The 21,764-nt window shown below is 39.5% G+C and overlaps 2 protein-coding genes across 2 annotated transcripts; one reads left to right on the top strand and one right to left on the bottom strand.

The window, feature by feature from the left end:
- The first annotated feature begins 4,745 nt into the window (after positions 1 to 4,745).
- cdk4 (cyclin dependent kinase 4) lies at positions 4,746 to 13,441 on the top strand. Its single transcript, XM_030776432.1, has 8 exons — positions 4,746 to 4,929; positions 6,578 to 6,798; positions 8,876 to 9,011; positions 11,103 to 11,270; positions 11,486 to 11,595; positions 12,406 to 12,456; positions 12,579 to 12,711; positions 12,924 to 13,441. Exons 2-8 carry the CDS (start codon positions 6,581 to 6,583, stop codon positions 12,999 to 13,001), a joined length of 894 nt encoding a protein of 297 aa, XP_030632292.1. The 5' UTR covers positions 4,746 to 4,929; positions 6,578 to 6,580; the 3' UTR covers positions 13,002 to 13,441.
- Positions 13,442 to 15,748: 2,307 nt separating this feature from the next.
- Positions 15,749 to 21,700, bottom strand: LOC115814775 (tetraspanin-31-like). The gene is made up of 6 exons (XM_030777726.1): positions 21,582 to 21,700; positions 19,806 to 19,973; positions 19,527 to 19,607; positions 19,111 to 19,251; positions 18,245 to 18,355; positions 15,749 to 17,577 (listed from the first exon to the last, which is right to left on the bottom strand). The coding sequence occupies exons 1-6, from the start codon at positions 21,642 to 21,644 to the stop codon at positions 17,503 to 17,505; spliced, it is 639 nt and encodes a 212-aa protein (XP_030633586.1). The 5' UTR covers positions 21,645 to 21,700; the 3' UTR covers positions 15,749 to 17,502.
- Positions 21,701 to 21,764: the final 64 nt, after the last annotated feature.

Here is a 21,764-nt window from a genome sequence, read left to right as displayed (position 1 = left end):
ATACATGGCAGGTCGCACAGCCTAGATTACTACCTACAGCGCTCTCTCATGATGCAGAGCACTCAGTAAAGTTTCTCTTATCAAATGTGATAACTATAAGTACTGCAACTATAATCCTTTTTGAAGATTTATTTATTTATTTCTCCGGAATCACTGATAAAAAATGGGTATGGACTTGGCTATACACAAGTCTCTCTCTTTCTCTCACCCTCTCTCTCTCTCTCTAATATATTACTTTGGCAACTGAAACAAAATCAAAATGTGGATATTCAGGCTGTTATGAAATCATTTGCAATCATTTGCAATTCTCCATGCGATGTGTTACAAGTGGAAACATGCCGAATGGAGGAGACAATGAGACATTGTTTGAGAAGAAAGAACAGCAGAGAGCACATGCACCGTTTCACTCAGGTAAACCCCCACAGAGAGACTCCCAGTCTGGCCTCTCCAGGGGGTAAAAACTCTCACTTGGCACTGAGTGTTTGAAACTTCTGGCATCTGGTTATGAAAGGCATATGCACAATCCAGAGTGTAGAGTCAGATAAGGCTTAAAATTAAGGAGTAACAATTGTGTTAGATCAGTTATTAACATTTTAAAATCTGCCATAGTTTCCATTAGAGCTGTTTATCCACTGTGATAAACATATTGACTGATAGTTGTTTGGGTACCACTCCTGACATCTGACACCACTCTATCAAACATTGTGTTGAAAAGGGCTTAGATTGTATTTGAAGACTGTTTAGACTGTATAGCTTAGACTTTTACTATGAGCTGAAATCCATGTAAAGGCCTAGGTATCTCGTAAATACATCTTTTAAAAAATGCTGAATGACAGTCAAAGATTCTCTCAAATAAAAAAAAATCTTCCAGGAATATTTGTGTTAAAAAATTCACATTGAACTATTTCTTGTACTGATCCTTCATCAGGGTGTCAGTTTGTACTATCAGCCAACGGGTATGGCACCATGATCACGGTTATAGGCATTCAATGCATTAAAGATATGCTGATGGTGAATGTGACCGCACAGCAGGAACTTGACAGGATGCAAAGAACATGCCCACTGTTGGGTTACAGCGCAGCATGCTGTCCTAGTTAACTTTAAAAAGTCAGAAAGCAAGTTTTGACATTAGATTCGAATTTAGGGAGCCTAGTTGAACCAAGTCTGGTGGACCAATTCATGAGCATTTGAAAAGGGAGGGATAGCCTCTCACATTCACTTATTCCTTGCTTTGTTTTTTAAATTTTCTCTGAAGACTACCTCTATTCACTCTGTTGTCAGAGTGCCTGCTGATGGCTTTAGATGACAAGCAATGTGGTGTTGGACAGATGGTCACCCAAATCAGTGCTCACAGCCCAAGCATATGGGCCAGTGTCATACTGAAAGCCCTGGCAAGGACTACCTTGAAAATAAGAGAGATGTGTGTGTGTGTGTGTGTGTGAGAGAGAGAGAGAGAGAGAGAGAGAGAGAGAGGTAATGAAACAAATGGAGAAACTGAGAGAAAAAAACTCTGTTACTCCTTTGTATCACATGCTAAAAATTAGAAAGAGGCCAACCGACACTAATGAGCATTTGTGTGAGAAATGGTGTGTATTTCTCTGTGTCTCTTGAACAAGCCTTGACCCAAATGGTACTTAAAACGTTTTGGAAACAGCAAGAAATACAAGAACAGTGGCGATACCATCATTAAGAGTTTTAAAGAAAACGTGTAACATACTTACCAGTGCAGATATACCAAACAATTCAGGACTCTCCTCCCCTTTTGTCTGAATAAAGTGCTAATAAATATTCACTAACAGCATTTGCCACTGAAGATGCTCAGATTTCTCTGGCATGGAGTGGTGGCTAGTGGTAACCTAGTCCACATTACTAAAATAGATTTTTTTAAAAGACAACCTCTCATTCAAATAATTTAACTACTTTTGGGTTCAGTAGTTTTGTGCCAAATGTAATATACACTATAACACTATTTTATTTTCACAAAAGACTCCAGCTTTCCCTGAAAGTGAGGTCAAATCTGAGCAGAATCATAGCTGGGGACATGTAGTTTTCATTATCAGGGGGAAATGATCATTAATAAGCCAAATAGGGCTGAGTATACAGGGTTGGGTAAGACTGTTTGAAAGAATACCTCCTGTAGAATTGCAGAATAGATGACTACATCCGTAAAGAAGTCATAAGGCTGAAAAGGAAACGTTCTTGGCTTTTCAGACCGACATTTAGGTAAGGGTTATTTTAGGGTAGAGTCAAATGAAAGTTTGCACTTTCTGACCGGCTCGTATGTTAAAGAGACCTCCTCAGAGCGTGATGAGTGGAGCCAGGAGCAGACACAGGGTGTTGGTCCTAAGTGAGGCCAATCTGTGATCTCAGACTATGGGAAGAAAGAGAACGAATTCAAGGCAGGACATCCATGTAGTGTAATGCTGAGTCTACATTGGAGAACTCTTTAAAATCGCCTTTATTTCACAATACTTTGGAGTTTAAAAATCTGAAAAATCTTCATTTATATTTTATATAAAAGGTAAAGTTAATTTGAATAGACACACTGGCTTGATGGCAGATGGCATCCATTTGGATAATTATTTGAATAAAACGATCTGATATAAAATGTTGCTGTGGGATTTTTTCTTTCCTTTAACAGGCATCAAAAATTAAAAGTTTAGGATAACCTGAGAATTGTGCAAACAGCCTAAAAAAATCTGTAAAGATGAATTTCAGAGAACACTTTGAGTTTGGTTAATGTATCTTTCAAGAGAATCAGTTGCCTCTAATGTTCTGAATTCTCTGTACTATGTGGATTTATACTAATAACATTGTGATAATGAGTAATAATGTTTCTATATATACCTACGTGTTTCCTGAGCTGTTGGCTGTTTCACCTCATGATAATGTCTAATGACTGTTTTAAAGAGACCATAAATGGGTGGAGACTGTCTTGATGCTAAACAAAGGGAACTGGTGACACTGTATCTATTATAGTTACCTTAAGAATTGACTTACAGTGTGTACTGCAAGAAAGCTGATGATGCAATATTGTTTACGTTCAACATTTATGACCAAGTCTACTTTGTGAACTGCTTCATTTACTTATATAGAGATTCAAATTAAGTAACTCCCATAACTGAGATGAATAGCTCAGGGTGATCCAGGCTCTTGGGTATTATTTCACATTCATGTTTTATCCACTCTCATAAAAAATGGGAAAACAACTGCATGTGTTGATTAAACTCCAACAGACTGGTCTGGGCTTAATAAAGGCTCTTTCCATAAGTTATTCATGGTCAGGGTTAAGTCTGGGGGATATTTCAGGGGTGATCTCTCCAGTATCATTTCCCCCTTGATTCAGCTAAATTATAGAGGAACGATTGAAGGAATTATTTAATTTTTTTTTGGTCTATTGTAGTAAATGAGTCGCCCATTGCCTTAGTGTTACAGACGTTGTGTTTGTATGGGAAGATTAGCAGAATGTTGAATGAAATTGTTCTAAACTCCAAACAGCCAAAGGGACTATGCATAAACCAAGCAGAATGCTTTTTCCCCCCCTAATTCTTATTACCTTTGAGAATTGAACAATCTTATGCAATTTATTTTCAGGGCATGTTTGTTCCAGAATCATGCCTCGGTGTGGTTAAGAGCCAAATCAATTACAGCAGTCAGACATATATTTACACTTACTCTGAAAAAGACAATGACATTTTGCAAAGCACTGATGTTGATGTGCTTATAGTTGAAGAATACAGGTCAATCTAGATACAAACTTATAGCCTGTTAAACCTGTCCAAGGGTCAGTGGTCTTGTATTGCCCATGCTAAGAGCGGATGTTGCAGAGAAAATTGGTTACTCTGAATTAAAACACTGACAACAGAAAACAGGTGACACACATACGACTCAAGTGATGAGGTCAGTGGTGAGTCGGAAGAACAGACGTTATCATAATTGTTAATAATGCAATTTCGGATACCACAGTTTGTCTCAGAAAAAACAATATGATTGCAGACATACTATTACTTAAATTTCATAATTCTCCAATTTCTCAAACAACTGTAAGGAAAATTAGGTCACAGTTCACGAGACTGATAACTCTCGCGCTTATTTTTTATCAAATGAAATGTGTTGACAGTTTAGTATCTTAATAAAGATGGATGTTTAATTTGAGGCATATGTGACTTCCGAATTCTTTTTTTTCTCTCTCTTTGGAATGCAGTGTATTTTCAACCAGCAAACCAGAGTCGCATGTGCGCCTAGCAACAGAGGGTCCCCACCAATGGCAGTGTGATTTCCGCGAGAGGAGGTACTTTCCGCTCGCTCAATGCTACCATGCCACGGTGCAGACGCGCGTGCTGAGGGCGGAGGAGTCACAGACAATGCTATTTAATATTGTTTCACTCCCAGCATTTGTGCCATAATTTGATTTTACACAGTCTAATAATATCAGAGAATGAAATGTAGGCAACATAATTAAAAACAATTATTTACATTTGCAATAAAAAGATATGAAAACTCCTACCCCAGTCTTTACATTAACTAGGATGAATTTAAAAGAATGAAAATATTTTCCCTCAGCTCAACGTATTTTTCACGTCAGTTCAAAACCACAGTCTACACGTTAACGTTAATCCACTGGGAATGATTTTGAAGAATTTATTCGAGGTTTGGCTCCGCCTCAATGATAGGACAGGAAGCTCCTCCGACTCAGCATGAGAGAGTTCAGAAAGAAAAGTGAGGGCAGGCCAAAGTTTAAGTGAATTACTGGATAAAAAACATCAGAGTCATCATTGATAGTTCGCAAACAAATTGTTCACTTCTGCGAAACTATATACAAACAGTGTCTCACCGGACAAGGATAAACTAAATGAAATGATTTAGTGTATTTTAGTGTGGCAGTAGCTAGATTTAGCTAGATTGCTACAAAACCAGAAAAGGAACGTGGTAAGTAGTCTAAATTAATGAAATGTTCAAATGTAACTGAAAAGCATGGAACTGCAAGCTTGTTTGTCTCTGAGCATTGAAAGCATTCGCTAAGTTTTCCTGCATCGAAATGATTTTTTTTCTCCGCGGAATTTATATACCGATTGTGTTTCAAAATGCTATCTTTTATTTTCGGTGAATAAATAACACTTAAAATGATCTTGCATTAAATAATCTTTGTTCGCAAGACACAGTTGTGATTCTTGCAATCTTATATCGTTTTACTCAAGTTATACGATTTACGAAGTTTCCTCGGGCCCGTGCATTGTCTATTGCGATTAATTAACAAAGAAAAGAGCCCTCCAAATGTTCACCACGTGTTGAGGAAGAGCGGCTTTCGCTCTCCTTGCCCTATATTTTGGCACCCTGCCATTATTTGTCGCTATTGACACAGCAACAAAGTGTTGCCTAGGAAGTTAACATTTGTATGTGTCTGTCATACATGTAATTCAAAGTATTAATCGTTATAATAAAGCCATTTATGTATGTTATTTAAACTCCTGCGAATGAATAGCACCTTGACGGGCTAAGACTGGTTTCCTGTGAGCCACATCACTCACAGTCTCTCAGACACACTATGACTAAATGCGGGGTGCTCGAGTCTGGGCGTGGAATTTTATGTGTTGACACGTTTCATTTAAAATTAGTTATTATATATACTTAATGGAATTTGTATCTTTTACAAAGTCCTTTTCCCTCTACAATTTCTTATGTAGGTCATAGTCTCCCTAACAAATATGTTAAATAGTCCTGCCAACCCATATAAATGGAAACAAATAGGAAACAGGGCAGTGCATGGGATTGTTTGTTCACTTAGTGCCGTTTTAAAGCAATAGATTGGAACATTCTGAAATGTGAACATTTCCAACAAGAGGAAGAGCAGTTTCTGCAGTGTTTGTGTTTTATGATGGTTTCCTTCTTCCTGCTGGCTCCTGTGGGTTTTTTTTTTGTTGTTGTTGTTGTTTTTGGGGTTTTTTTTCTTTTCTCTCCAATGGTCTCATTTTGTAGGGATGTCAGTGTGTTGTGAGGTTTTCCTGAGGAATGTTTTGTTGACTGAACTTTTCCACAGTGAATACCAGATCAAATTCCTGGTACCCCCTCTTAAGCGAACACACACCCACACATACACGTTCTGTAATGTGATGCATCTCAGGAATTTGGCGTTAACCTTTGCCAAACCAGGGGTTCTCTCAGATTGGTCAGTCAACAGTTTTTTCGTTCTCACAACACGAAGGTCGAATATTTCTCTGGCTTTGTATGGTTACAAGTTTCCAGGAACAAAGAGTTTTGAAACTGAAGCTGTCCTGTTGCAGGTCATGTGAAGTTTCATAAGATGCACGAAAAATTCTCCAGTGCAGTATAAACAGCATTTTTCTTTCTGTCGTGAAACGTCAACTGTCACTTCAAGTATTTATTACTGGTTTTATGTGTGTTTCAGTCTTCCAATGCTCATCTTTGTAATACTTTTCCCACACTCTGCCTGCTCTCTCTCTCACTCTTTCTCTCACTCTTGTTTCTCTCTCTCTCTCTTCTCGCTCTGTTGTTTTTGTCTCTCTCTCTCTCTCTCTCTCTCACTCTATCTCTGTCTCTCTCTCATTTTCTCTCTCAGGTAATGGCCCAGGAGTGTTCATTGCAGTATGAGCCAGTGGCGGAGATCGGTGGAGGGGCTTACGGGACGGTGTATAAGGCTCGGGATAAAGAGAGCGGTCAGTTTGTGGCCTTGAAGAGTGTCAGGGTTCAGACGGATCAGAATGGCCTTCCTCTGTCCACAGTCAGAGAGGTAGCACTGCTCAAGAGAATGGTTCTGTTTGATCATCCAAACGTCGTCAAGTAAGTTGTTGTCATTATAGTTATGGACGAATACGCACACTTTTACACTCGCACACAGACACAAAGCATATTTTCCCAACTGGCACATTCAAGTCTAGACTGCACAAGAAATCTAGACGTTTCGACCAATTTTCGAACAAGTTTCTGTCCAAGAGTCTCAGACATCTTGTCTCACCAGTTCAAAATGATCTGATGATCTGAATTTTTTTTCCATTTGTCTTACCCTTCTATACATACATACACACACTCACACGCACTTACACGCTTATGGAGGGATACATGCTGCACAGAAACAAATATCTCACGCTCTCACTCCCTTTACATCCCCTTTTGTGGCTTGTTAAAACCTTTTAAGAAGCTGCCCTTCCACTTATGCAGATTTACACAGTCATTATGTGAACTTGCATGTTCTCCTCACTCGCTCACTCATTGGAATGCTTTAGCATGAACACTGTTCTGCTTGTTTAGCATAGTTCTCCCCAAAGGCGCTGACTTACTTACCTTTTCTTAACTATTCAGAGCTTAGTAGCCTCAGTCAGATGCATTGTTGCGTGTTTCTCACACTTAACATGAAGAACAGAAAGATTCTTATGAGTGAGAGGCAGAAACTCCATAATGCATCACTTGCTTTTAAATTAGATCAGTCGGAAATACAATGAGTGTTTCTTCCATTATTTTGCATCTTGCCACAGGTATGGTAAGACTGGATATGTATGCAGTTTAGCCTGAGAGCGTCTTGGAGGGGAGAAAAGCTTATTAACGCTGAGTTGATATTAGGGCTTATGAATTCAGTTGTTCTTCCCACTGCCTCTTCTCACTTGATGTAAAAACTGCCCAATTAGGCATGATTTCGTAAGTCTCTCACTCACACTATGGTCTCCTCTGGTGTGATCGTCAAGATTAGAACACACTTCCTCTGTTGTGCATGAGGCTAATCACCCGTGTTTCTGCACTACGGGTTACGTAGTGGCAGTCGAGAAAAACAATGCACACATATGAAGGTGTGAATATGTTACTGTCATTGTTTCTTTCATTATCTCTACTCATCACTTATACCCATGACTTGGTTGCTTGACTGTCAGTGACCAATGCCGAGAGGGAGTGAGTCATTGAGCGAGTCTGGCTGATGGACTCGCCCAAATGAACAGAGTGCCAGGTGTGTTCTTTTAGACTCCCGGTTACAGCTGTGCCACAGCTGGGATACGGGCTGGGAGTCCCAGATGTCGGGCACGCCGACGCAATGTTGAAACAATGCCTTAACTGAGTGTACCGCTCAGTAGTTCAAACCAGAGCTGGTTAAAGCTGTGACACACAGGCTACCAAACCGGTTTAGTCAGAAGACTGCATAGCTTCAGCTGACCTTTTCCCACTAGCCAACTTATATTGAGATTAATGAAAATAGCACATTTCAGCTGTCAGTCTTGGTTTACATTGAAAGGTTAAAAGAGCAACTGTTTCAGACATTCTTCATTAATCTGTTGTGGAAGATATTGTTTCCGAAACACAATTCCAATTAGCACTTTGCTTGCTTTCCGCCTGAAGTAAATGTTAAATGATTTTTTTTTTTTTTTTAAACGCCTTTGAAGACTCTGTGGTTGGTGATTTGATGCATATCACTGGTTGTAGTAGCTGAGTTTACAGATCCTGTCAATTGTGTCCTTAGCTGAAAATGTCATTTTTAGATGTAAGGGTGCTAATGTTAGTTTATGAAAATTCTGCAGTCACCGCTTGAGGAGAGTATTAAATCCTCATCAACAGAGATCTTCTGAGGTGAAAAAGAAAACAGTGATAAAAAAAGTGTAAAACAAATATAAAAATAATGGGAAACCTATTATTTAACTGTTGCAGAAATATTTCAGAGATTTAAGAGAAACTCTATAGACAGCAGAGAATATAACATTATTTACTCTGGTGACCCATTTGGTACAATCAAGATGTTTTGTTGCTTGCAGGTTTCTTTCTTCCTTTTTTCTTGACCATGATTAATATATTCCATTCACCTCACTGAAAAATTCCTCATGAATGTGGCTCTAACTCTTCCATATGTGTCCTCCTTGTTTTTTGCTGACCTGCTTAGATTAATGGATGTGTGTGCCACCTTGAGAACTGACCAGGAAACCAAAGTCACACTGGTGTTTGAACATGTAGACCAGGACCTGAGAACCTACCTAGACAAGGCTCCTGCCCCTGGGTTACCAGAGGGTCGAATCAAGGTGAGGAGACTCCGTAGAACACCACCTGAACTTTCCAGCCTGGCTGTCTGATCTTTCCATCCTCCCAGAGCTTCTAAAACCAGGAGCAAAGCTACGGATTACTCGGCTATAATTAAAAAAAAAAAAAGAAAGGTTGCTCTTTTGGGACTTCATAGCACACAAATTCTCCTTCTGGTAAATCATTAGGAAAATACATCTCCAGAAGTTTTTGAACAGTTACACATTTTTGTGGTTTTCTCTCTCTGCTCCAGTTCTTTGGGTTAGAAAGGAGAAAGTTATGACGTTGATAAAGTCAATTATATTATACAGTGTATTGATTGCAATAACCATATTGCCAAATGCAGTCTGAGGGCATTTTGATGCATCACTGAAAAATTACAGTGCAGGTAGTACGTAGACCCCTGAGTTCATGGTACCAAAGGGACAATTAACATTATTGTATGTACCATAAAGAGGTCACATTGAGCACTTGCTTGTGCTGCATACCTTTGCATGCAATGCCAGCTTTAAGCCTGCAACCCGGAGATACCATTCGAATCAGATTTTCAGTTCCCGTTTGTTTCAAGGGCCTACTGCTTTAAGTCTTCATCATATGAAATGCATGTTCAGCTGAAGTGAGATCAGATGACTAGCTTGGCCTGTCAAGAACTTTCCCCTTTTTGACACCAAAAAAACCCCCTGGTCGGTTCCTCCGGCAGTAGGTCTTGGTGCATGAGGAGGCGCCCATTACTTTAAGAGGAGTTGTGCTGGCCATCACCACTATAGATGAGATGGAATGTTGTGGATCATGGCCATTTCTGGGGGGGGGGGGGTTTTCTCTTTCGCTTTTCCTCTTTCTATCACTTTGGTTTAGTTTGATTTTTTTGTCTCATCTGTCTGTCAGACACTCCTGTCAGGCTTTTTTAGGTGCTTTGTAGCAAACTCTACCTTAGCTCTTTTTTTCTTGAGGGGTATGAGTACTTTGGAACTGCACCCCCTCTGAACTTTTGTGTACTATTCTCTGTTTGGTACTTTTTTTTTTGACACATTTGCAACCACATCCTGCAGAGGTTCCTGATACGCTGAGCTGTTTCAAGTGGGTTTTTCTGTATGATTGAAATTATTCTTCTGTCATCCAGTACAGTGGTCTTTCTTAGCCTACCAGTTTGTTTTCTCTTGTTACTGATGTTCCAAACAGTTGATTTGGCACGCTGAATATTTTTTTTCAATGTCTGATTTATTCTCATCATTTTTTCTGCCTCATTATTACACGGTCACGTGTGCTCCTCTTTTGGCCTGACTCCAAAGACAGTCTGCAAAGATGAATGCAAATCCTAGAATCCCGACTAGACGTTAAGAGCTATTTTACATATACGTTAATGACAGAGTCAGACACACCTGTCTAAGAAGACAGCCTCTGGGAGTCTACAAGTAGTTGTAGGAGCCTAAAACGGTGTGATGTAGTTTCATAACAGTGCATGCGGTATGGATGAAAACACACTCGGATTAAACCTGACCATGTCTGCACTTAAATCCAAGCATCATTGACTCAAAGAACAGAACTACTAAGACAAAACAATAACAGAAATGTGTCACTGTCCAGAAACATTTGGAGGTCACTGTATATCTCAGGTTTATCATTTTGAGTAATTCCAGATTTCGGCTCAAAGAGATCATTTGTGTAACAACTGTCAGTTTATAGGGAAGAGTGCAGGGCAGAAAGGACTCTCCTAAAAGGAAAGATGACAGCCTGCTGAATGAGAAACCATGGCATGTGGAATTTAATGCTGCAGTCGACGCTGTGTTTGATGACAAATTCAGCCTCCGAAAATATGTAGAGGATTGACTAACGCTCTTCATAACAGGTTTAACTCTGAACATAAAGGCGGAAAAAATGCTTTGTCGTTGGTAGTTACATGTTTGACAGATCAAATACATTTTGGGCCTCCTCAAAGGTCAACTCTAGGTTTAATCATATTCTCAGAGTAAGACCCTCTTGAAATGGGCACTTTGTCCGTCTGTTTCCATGCTTTATCGACAGGTTTATTGCATGGATCTCTTCACATCTGTCCTCACTAATACACTATGTGTGTCTGTGTGTGTCTGTTTTAGGATCTTATGCGTCAGTTGTTGCAAGGTCTGGAGTTCCTGCACTCACATCTAGTTCTCCACCGTGATTTGAAGCCAGAAAACATTTTAGTGACCAGTAGGGGCCAAGTCAAACTGGCCGACTTTGGCCTGGCACGCATGTACAACTGCCACATGGCTCTCACTCCGGTGGTAAGAGAAACAACACACTCAGCTGATAGAGAGGACACACTCATGTGCCGACAGCAGACACACTCTCTCTCACTATCTTTTTCTTACTCACTCCCTCTATCCCTGTCACCCTCGCTCGCTCTCTCTCTCTCTCTCTCTCTCTCTCTCTCTCTCTCTCTCTCTCTGTCCCCCCCCTCCTCCCCTGCCCTCTTTTTCTCTCTTTCTTTCTCTTTCAGGTGGTGACTCTGTGGTACCGCGCTCCCGAGGTTTTGCTCCAGTCCACTTACGCCACGCCTGTTGATATTTGGAGCACCGGCTGCATCTTCGCTGAGGTTTACAGACGCAAGTGAGTCTGGGGTTTGTTTTTCAGTGTGATTATTTCTAAAACTGCCTGTGCAACAGTTTTTAAAGGGACACTTCAGTTAAATTATTTCTAGTGGATGACATAAGTTAATTAAAACTACAGCAAATATTACCTTTTCACTACATATGAACTGGAGGATGACATGGATCTTCATTAGGACATTCTAAGGAAATCAAGGGTATTCTTATTATCTTGCGTTTCTATGAGAATTGGGACTGCGACTACTGTCCTCTAGTAGAAATCCAGTGCTCAGAATGACACTGCTGAGTCTGGATCAGCAAAAGTAAATGATACATGTAGTATATTTGTTAGCCACTAAATTAAAATGCTTCTGAAAGCAAACGCTGACAAGATTACCCTTAAATACTTCAGTTCTGAAATACACAAGCACACAGTAGCTTCTGCTTGAATTCTTAACAAACACACCTAATTTGGCTAGGACCCCTCAAAGGATTAACACAGGGAAAGAGTCCTGGAGGCTTGTGGTTTTCCAGTTATAGGCTTTCTTATTCCTCAAACATGGCCAGTTCAGTTTTTTCAGGGACTGTGCTGCCACCTTGTGGTCAGACAGAGCATTGGAGTTTTTGATCTTCAGTTTTGTTGTGAATTCTTGATTTTCAGGCTTACTCTTCATTTATGGTTCTCACTCAGTGCCTAGAGCCTAGACAGAAGCAAAGATTAACGGTGTGTTGTGTAGAATGAAGTGACAAATAAACCCACCATATTCTGTCTTGTGGTTTCCACTCTTGTCATGTTGTCAAAATTTGTTGACTCATTCTCTTTTGTTGCCAGACCTCTATTCTGTGGAGAATCAGAAGTGGACCAGTTGACAAAAATATTTGAGTATGTAGTTTAATACTCCTCTTCGTCATTTGGTTTGCATGATGGAATGCTTATACATACAGAAAAATCTGTTTTAGATATGATTGTCATTTAAATCCCCCTCTTCCAATATCGTTTCACAGGGTAATTGGCCTGCCTGCTGAGGAGGAGTGGCCTGATGTGTCAATCAAACGAGATAACTTCAGCCCTCAGAGCCCCCAGCCAATCACAGACTTCGTTCCTGATATCAGTGAGCAGGGGGCGGCTCTTTTGCTGGTGAGCGTAGGTTTCTGATCATAGATGTATGCTGATCCTTGCAGCTCAGACAGTTTTACACAATTTGAGGGAAAAAACCCACATACCTGTGCTGTGTGTATGTCCTTGTTTTTCCGCAAACTTTTTCTCTTGATCACCACATTCTATAAGAATTCACTCATCATCATCATCTCTCTCTGTCTCTCTCTGTCTCCCTCTCTCTCTCCAAACAGGACATGCTAACTTTTGACCCTCTGAAGAGAATCTCTGCCTTTAAAGCTCTAGAACATCCTTTCTTTCAGGAAGACTGAAGACTTTCTTCCATTTACTGTCACACCGATTCCAGGGGACTCGACTCTCTTAAGCTACGAATGAAGAAAGTGACTGAAATGTTGCAACACAGGGAATTATTATATTTTAAAGCAGGGCTTAAGGAAGTTTAAAATGGGCCTCCATCTTGGGGTTCAATATTTAAAAAATATTTAAAATCTTAATTGACTATAGAGTCAGTCCTTTCAAAGCAGCTGCGTTTCCTTCTCTCTTTACCCTTGCAGTCATTCTTTTGGAAGGACTTGATTGGTCAGAGCTGAATGCCCAAATCCCCCTGCTTAAGCCCTCGGGACATTGTGGAGGACAAAAAACAGAAGCAGGGAAAGAGTCCTCTTTAGACGTTTTGCTGTGGGGTTGTAGTCTCAGACCATCTCCTCCACATAACCAGGAAAACCATGCCCCCCCCACACCCTCCAAAGTAGAGGAGAAGTAGATTTGTTTGGACCAATATATATATATATATATATATATATATATATATATATATATATATATATATATATATATATATATATGTACATATCTGAAAAGGGGTACAGTGACACTAAACATTTCCCAATTTATTATGCAATTGTTTGTCAGCATTGAAGTACTGTGACCATTAAATGACTGTCCTAATTCATCACACTATTTTTGATAATATATATTTTAGCTATGACTTTATTTTTTTAACCTCAGAATGGATACATAATTTAGCAGTTGAATATGTTTATAGACATACACAGCCCTTTGTTTTTATTCAGACCTGTGACAAATATCCAAACAAAAACACAATGAAATGGGTATAACAAAATTAGACAGCTTTATTCTTAAGATATTGTAGCATATTAAACTAACAAGAACATGACAAATTGACGCCCTTGTCGGATAAAATTCAGCTGGTATTTCAAGACAGTCGTCGCTGTTGTGCCCCCCCCTAATTCCTGTCAACTTGTATAAAAATGGTATAATGTTTTATGTCTTTGAGTGCACGACAGAGTTCTGATTATTCTGAATTCTGCCTTTTTCACTCCCATAAGAAGCTTTTTGTCCTACTGCACTTAAGAAAAAAAAAAATGCCATGTTCATGTAAGTGACCTTGATTCGTGGACCCAACCAACCCGCCCCCCCCCCCGGGCCCTCCTTGGGACCAAAGGCTGAATTTGTCTTTGACAATTCCGACTCTCAGACTGTTTCATTGTTTTCTGCGTATTTGCCTTTAACCAAACCACCACTGCATGTGGGTGAGACTTGAGTTACGTGTCTCATTCTGGTACATTAGCATCTGTTCCAGTGTTAATGTTCTTGATGACTTCAGCAGACTTGTTATTCAGCATTTGTTCATTTTTCCTTTTCTTTCTTTTTTTTTTTTAAACAAGGGTATGAATAAGTCTAAAGGGCACTGTTTTCAGTACATTCAGTATTGATTCTAGTTTGGTTTGATCAGTAAAATGGTGGTTAAATAGAGATTCTGAAAACACATGACATGCTCACACATGCACACACACACACACAAGAAAAGGTCAGACCGAGCCAGAGAAGACGTCATTATATGCTCTGAGTGTGTCCGCTCTTTGTTGTTTTCCTCATATCATTCCAAACTTGGACCGCATCACTGCCTGTAAATGTGGTGTTTTAATGTTGCTAAAACCTACTAAAGGCTGCTGTTGTCTTTTCATTCGTGTATGTTGAGTGTACTTCTTTTCAAGCAAAGGCAAACATATTACTGTGTAAAAAAAAACAAAAACAAAACACTTAGTCACTGAGGTCTAGAGTTGTCAAAAAACGCTGTCAAGCATGAGTAATTTCAGCAGTTCTCCATATCTGTCTAAGTAAAGAGTGGGGGATGGAAGGAATTGAGAACTATGTGGACAAAGTGCTGTTGATCCAGGGGAAAACCTAGCATCACGTTCACCTTACCAGCATTCACCTATTCTGAGAAGTGTGTTGTAATTTATATGTGTATATTGGAGTTCCTTCAGCAGCCCCCAACTGTAGTAATTTTCACTTGGCAACAGTTTTATTTCCTAGTACTTATACATTTAACTAGTCCTTATACTAGTGCTATGTTCTAATGTTATATAATGTTACACTAGCAGGACAACATGCTGACAGGTCAAGTAGTATTTTAGATGACAATAATATCTCAGTGTCCAAAATAAGAAAAGGAAGTAGTTTGACAGCGAACATGACCAGCTGAGACAAAGACAGAGGTGAACAAACAATTGCTCTCTCAGTTGGAGTCTATGATAATCTCTCTGACTTGCTTTGGCGTCACTACTGATTACGAGCATGGGCTCTCAGTAAAAGAACCAGACAAAGCAGTGATGGGGTAAACATGTATAACATGTAGATCAGAGACATGATAAGGTAGAAGCTCTTTAATATGTTCAATATGGTGAAAGACTAAAGGGCGTAGCCTCACAGACAAAGCCAAGTCACGTTATAATGTACGTCCATTTTAAACACAGGAAGGGTCTGCAACTTATTCTTTAGGTTGATATACATATATTGTTGAATATTAGTCCCTGTCCTTTCTCTGAACACACATATATATAACCACTGATTTAATATATTCATTGCTGATCCTTCATTTTGAATTATATATGAATAATATCTTTATTATTAATGTGTACTGACAGTCTATTATCTGTCAAGTCTAACTGACATGAGCAGCCAATCATTTAAAGAGAAGCTCAAAATACCTACGTGAAACTTTAAATATTAATGTTTATAAGGTGATTTGTTTAAAAAGACAATCCTTCATCCAAAAGCACATGGGAACACAGAAGAGACACAAAGGCAAAAGGAGAATACAAATGAGCACAGGAGTAGATTTGTCCATGAATGTGTAAGCTGCTCAACTTCAAAAGATACATATTCCAGGCAGGAGCATAAATCACTGAATAACAGAATCTGAACCGCGATGAATCAAATTTCAGCTTTATTGTTTTGTACCTTCACAGAAACATACTGGTTTCTGTGTCTGATGTGTTTGTATGGGTAGAAGGTTTAACTGAATTTGACTACATACCTGAGGTCAAACCCAGCTCAGGGTAGTGTCACTTTTTCAGTTTTGTTTAAAAAAGGTGGGCACATCAGTAATGACTCTGTCTCTATATTTCCTTTACTTAATTAGCAGTTAAATAAAACAATATCACATCATTAACAAACATACTGAGGATGGATTACACTGGACAATAAGCAAAAAATATTCACAATCACAACATATGTACCAAAGTAATCATCCACTAATATTAATTAAAAACAAAATTACGCTCTGACTGATAAATAATGAATTTTTTGATCAAATGGCTCTTTGATACTATGCTCAGGTAGGAAACAGATTTCCCAATTATTATCCACCGTTCAATCTGTTTCCTTTAAATGATTTTATTGTCCTGGGACCTTAGAGCGTACAGCCTAATGTTAAACCTCTGCTTTTCATTGGCTGTTACGCCAATGACTGTTCTACTGGTCACCACGACAATCTGCTCTGAGACCACGCAGGAAAAGAAACCAGTGAGTGAATGAGTGACACCTGATCATTCTGAGAACAAGAATCAAAAGCCAATTTGAAGAAAAACAAAAATTATATATGTACTCACAAATGAGTATTGATGTAAACTTTAAACAATACAAAGAAATGCATGAAAATATTGAAAGAAAAAAAAACATTATCAAATTTCTGTCTTATGTGAGCTCAGTGTAAAGTGCTTGATTGTGAGATTTTTGCAAATCTCATTAGCTGTACTCTACAAACCAACATTTTCCTTGATACTTCCAATCTTTGGCATAAGTGGAACAAAACATTTATGAAACTTCGGTGAAATGTCTTTGGCCCAATGTTAGACCTTGGCTTGATTGTCCCCACAGATTCGTAAAGATGTCTACATTGTTCAAGCATTATTCAGAAATGGAAGAAAAGAAAAAGAAAGTTTCCATAAAACAGAGAAGGCCAGCGTGGTCAGGGATGTGAACATGGAGAGGAGCTGCTGGCACTCCGTTATATGTTCATTCTGAGTGTCCCTTCTGTTTTTCTGTTCGTGATTTCAACTACACACCCAGACAGACACATACAAGAACATTCTAGACATGGGGCGGTCCAGGCCCAGATATAGGTCTACTGTGCATTCTAACCACATCAGAGACAGGGCAGACGGGAAATGGAGTGGCATAGGCTCACGGGATTGAGTGACGCACAAGTAAGACATTCCAAACATACATGAGAAGTCATGCATGGGCCAATGGCTGCATTTAACCAACTGATTACTTAATAAGATGTGTGAGAACGTGGATAAGTGTGTAGGAGTGGGGGTTTTTTCAGCAGTTTTCAGCAGCAGCAGGTCACTACAGTACACTCTCTGCAGAAAATTATGTATCAAACCCATAGAATATAGTTACTGCAGGGGTGTGTGTGTGTATGAGAGAGAGAGGGATAAAGAGAGAGAGAGAGACTGATGTCTATAATCACTGGTTTTTTGGCGCTTGAGAAAGTGGCTCCTATAGGAAAGCGCTAGGGTTGGCTCTGGGGTCCTTCAAGTTTCTGAATCGCATCACCAACCAAGCACCCAGGATCTGAGACAAACAAACAAACAAACAGTCATTTTTTTTTAACCATGCAAGTGCAATCCTTTCTCACCTCTCTAAAGAAAAAGACATTAACTTATTAGAGTCATTAACTTATTGTTTTTTAAAATGCTTTTAAAACCTGCCAATACTACACTGTCATCTTCCCCTTTTCTTTTCCTTTTGACAACATTTCTTTACAGTCTAATATTTTAACTTCATCGTCCCTTTTCTTTCCCCAATTTAGAATGCCTAATTAAATTAAATACGCTTCCCCACACTACACAGCCACGTGTAAGGGTACCATATACTCCCTCTCCATGTGGTATGCCACTGCATCTTTTCACACTGTACTTATCACTTGCTGTAGAGTGAAACAACATGCTTAAAGGAGAGTGCTATTTCCTATAGAAGTGTAAATATGCGTCTGACCATCAGTGATCACCATGGAGATGGGTAGGGGAAAAGTGACCCAATTTACCCATCCATGGGAACACAGCCAATCACTCTCACTTGCACAGTGGTCTGGGATTCATGTATCACTATTCATCACGGATGTCGTCAATTTCTCCAATGACTCATTTTGAAGAGTTAGTCCAGGCAAAGGGGAGACTTTCTGACACATTTGTGAAAGGTATAAGCGACGGCTATGGAAAAGAAATGTGTGAGATTAAACCTCTGTAAAGCTGAAGAACAGTCCGATTCCTCCCAGAATCTTCAGAGCTTCACCGGCACGTTTCAGCATTACGTCCCCACATGTGAAACACTTCTTCGTGTCTTTACAAGCCTGAGATTCAGACAGAGACACGCGGTAATCAGCAGCGTCACAGTGCATGAGTCAAGCACTTTACTGCATCTGTTTATGTATGAGAGAGTCTCTCACTTCAGGTTAAGAACTAAAGATTGCACAGTGTGTGTTGTCAGTGTGTGTGTTCTAAGTTTTCTCGCCATTTTGTAGACCAAATGTCCCTAAAAGGATAGACATATCTAACAAATGGATGTGTAGTTACAACTTTTACCAGTTCACACTTGGAAAAACTAATACAAACAAACCAACAAACAAACAAAACAGATATTTCTGTCAATTGTAACGGTAACGGTTCTGAAACCGAGACCGAAACAATGGTACAAACGTCCACAGTCTCGTGTTGCGGTTCCGGAATATATCCAAGTGAATATAGTCCAGCTATAAACTGTACCAAACCGTGACTTCAAAACCGAGGTACATACCAAACCGTGACTTCAAAACCGAGGTACATACCAAACCGTGACTTCAAAACCGAGGTACATACCAAACCGAGGTACATACCAAACCGAGGTACATACCAAACCGTGACTTCAAAACCGAGGTACATACCAAACCGTGACTTTGGCGTATCGTTACACCCCTACTGTCAATGTTTAAAAAATAACATATTTAAAGAACATAATAAAATGTTTCTTTGGTTACTGTCAGGTTATTAAACACTTAATAAGAAGTCCCCACCAAGATGCAAGACGTGTGTGTGTGTGAGCACATGTGTATGCATAGGGGTTACATACAGCATTACACAACTGGACGTCCTTTTTGAAGTCTTCCATATCCTCGGTGGTGTTTAGCAGACCACAGCAGTTCAGATGTCTCTCCAGACTAATCCGTGTATCATTTGCCATCAACCCCCAAGACGCTCTCAGCAGATTCTCCTGCATTTGAACACACACATACACACACACACACACACACACACCATCAAAGAGAGTGGCACATACCAGCAAATGAAAGAGAACTCAAACATCGTAAAAGTTAGAAAGGAACAGATGACTAAGAAGAAAGTTAAGAGGCAAAAAAAAACACATAAAATGAGAAGATAAAGGGGGAGAGAGATGAATGAGAGAGAGAGAGAGAGAGAGAGAGGAAAAACAACAACAAAAAGCATAAATTAATATAGGCAAGACGAATCTGAAAAACTGAATCTGACCTGTTGTTCTCGACGCAAGGCCAGACAGGCACAGGACATCCCAAACTGGATGAGGAAAAGCAGCAGGAGAATGGCCATATACTAACACAACAGTCAAGGAATCAATGGAAACTGGGCCACTGATAATATTCTGTCCAGCTGGTCAGACTCAATGAACAGAGAATTCAACTGACATTTCACATGCACATAAACTGTCAAAGATAAGCAGAGAAGGACTTATGTCTGGTGGATGGAACATAATAAGCTTAGCTATGTGCGTGTTTGTGTTTTAAAGGATACAAAGAAGAGCAGGACTTGGTGGTGTTTGATAGCTCCATAAAGGCCCATAATTGATATGAGGAGAAGAAAGAATCCCACAGCTATGACTCCTCCAATCACATGGATGCTGGACACGATGCCATAGCTTTTACCCCACACGGCTACTCCCATGAGGAGAAAACCCACCATCTCAAATTAAAATACAAAACAAACAAACAAAAACAACCAAATCAATTAACAACATATATGGTGAGGTATACATATACACAGTATCACAATAACATAATTGTGCACCTTCTAAGATATTCACACATTGTCAAATACACAGACATATATCAAGTCAGTAATATCCCCTCTCAACAATGGCATGTCAGTCCTTATGACGATGGATCCACCTTACCAACACACACACTGACTCAGACACACTTGCTCTTAACAGTGTACACATCCTGTGCCAAGTGTCAGTCATCAGCAGATCCATGACAAAAACACTCAATGACATAACCCTAAGTTATGAGACGCAGACACACGTTCTGAATAAAAATTTCTCGATCTGAAGAAAATAACAGTGTGTTGGTCTGATTTTTAATACCTGCTTTATGGTAATATAGCAGGTTTAATAGACAGTGCTGTGCTCATACTCTTTTTGCGGCATTAGTAAGATCCTACTTCTAAGGATCATCTTATTTTTGCTCTCCAGTCTATTCAAACCATGTTCCACTGGGTGTGGGTGGAAGCTCTGTGCTGGGCCCTGTGAAGTTCACCTTAAAACAATGCATTTATATCTTTGGTGTGTGACAGAGGGTATCATAGTATAAAGGTCAGTCCTACAGTTGCCACAATGTAGGGCAAACTGAATTAGATCAGCGGTGACACCACTGCACCTGCACATGGATTAGCCTTGAGGGAACACCATCACAGCGACTATGATTAGAAGTTATTTTTTAAGAACTCTCACAACCATGATTATCTGCTACTGAAGATAGGAGAGACATAATTCCGTTATCAAAATGTCGCCCTTTTCACAATTATTTTACAAGTGTTTGAATGCTCAAATCTCGTCTCACTTTCGTGCTACTGTATTCGATAAATGCCAATGTGGTATCATAATTTGATGTGACAATTAAACGATTATGATCACTAAAACTCGTAAAACGTTTTGCTTTAGATTCTATGACGATTTCACATAAATTCCCCTCCGCTAGACAGAAACTGCGCGTATTAAATATACCAATAATCGCCTGTGAACGGTAGGACACTCGAAATACCGATATACTCCACAAGGGTCAAAGGTCTATCTATCAAAGGTGGTCCGTGTCAATGTTTTTCCTACAAGGTACCCTGACTACGACCTTAAGAACTCAGTTAGCTACAGGTAAATTATTCATGTCTCAGGGACCCAAATTTCCTAACCTAACAACTAGGTGCTACTTGTTCGGCTAAAACATTTATCTTTAAACTGATATTTTGTAACAACAGTCTAAAGTTATCTGTTCAGTGTACTTGCTCTGATTAGAGTTAAGAAGCTACTATTCCGGTTTCACTCTCATAAACACAGTTTGTACTGACAGGAAGGAAACAAACTTTTCACTCAACACTGGCTAATGATTTATTCGATAATTAAATCACTGAATCTATCGAGACAGACTTCAGTTGACTATCCCGGTCGTCTTTACTCACACGACCTCTTTCAAACACAATCGTGAAGGGGATCGTTGGCAAACCTTAAGTGGACATTGACCGTAAAGCTATTTACACCAAAAGTCCTATCGAAAGGATTTTAATAGAACCACTCACCATATAAACCACATTCAGAGAGCAAATCGCATTTTTTAAACACGTGAATCCCAGGTACCCCATTGTTGAAGCAGCGGTCTTCTAAATGAAATTAAATACACCCCACCGATGCCAATGCGTTGCTGAGTTTGCCAGACTTCAGGAACTGCCTATTTTAAGAACACAGCACGTACCTTGCAGAGA

The sequence above is a fragment of the Chanos chanos genome, chromosome 6 (assembly GCF_902362185.1).
Source record: "Chanos chanos chromosome 6, fChaCha1.1, whole genome shotgun sequence".
NCBI classification, from domain to species: Eukaryota; Metazoa; Chordata; class Actinopteri; order Gonorynchiformes; family Chanidae; genus Chanos; species Chanos chanos.
Note: the sequence above shows the minus strand (reverse complement) of the source record. Positions and strands in the feature narration are given on the sequence as shown.

Bases quoted from the DNA above. Each gene is read 5' to 3' on its own strand.
- cdk4 (XM_030776432.1), top strand. From the start codon at position 6,581: ATGGCCCAGGAGTGTTCATTGCAGTATGAGCCAGTGGCGGAGATCGGT. The intron at 9,012-11,102 runs GTGAGGAGACTC...TGTCTGTTTTAG, and splicing joins TACCAGAGGGTCGAATCAAG to GATCTTATGCGTCAGTTGTT. The intron at 12,457-12,578 runs GTATGTAGTTTA...ATCGTTTCACAG, and splicing joins CAGTTGACAAAAATATTTGA to GGTAATTGGCCTGCCTGCTG.
- LOC115814775 (XM_030777726.1), bottom strand. From the start codon at position 21,644: ATGGGGTACCTGGGATTCACGTGTTTAAAAAATGCGATTTGCTCTCTG. The intron at 19,974-21,581 runs GTGAGTGGTTCT...TTTTAATTTGAG, and splicing joins CTCTGAATGTGGTTTATATG to ATGGTGGGTTTTCTCCTCAT. The intron at 18,356-19,110 runs GTATGTAACCCC...TCTGAATCTCAG, and splicing joins ACGTCCAGTTGTGTAATGCT to GCTTGTAAAGACACGAAGAA.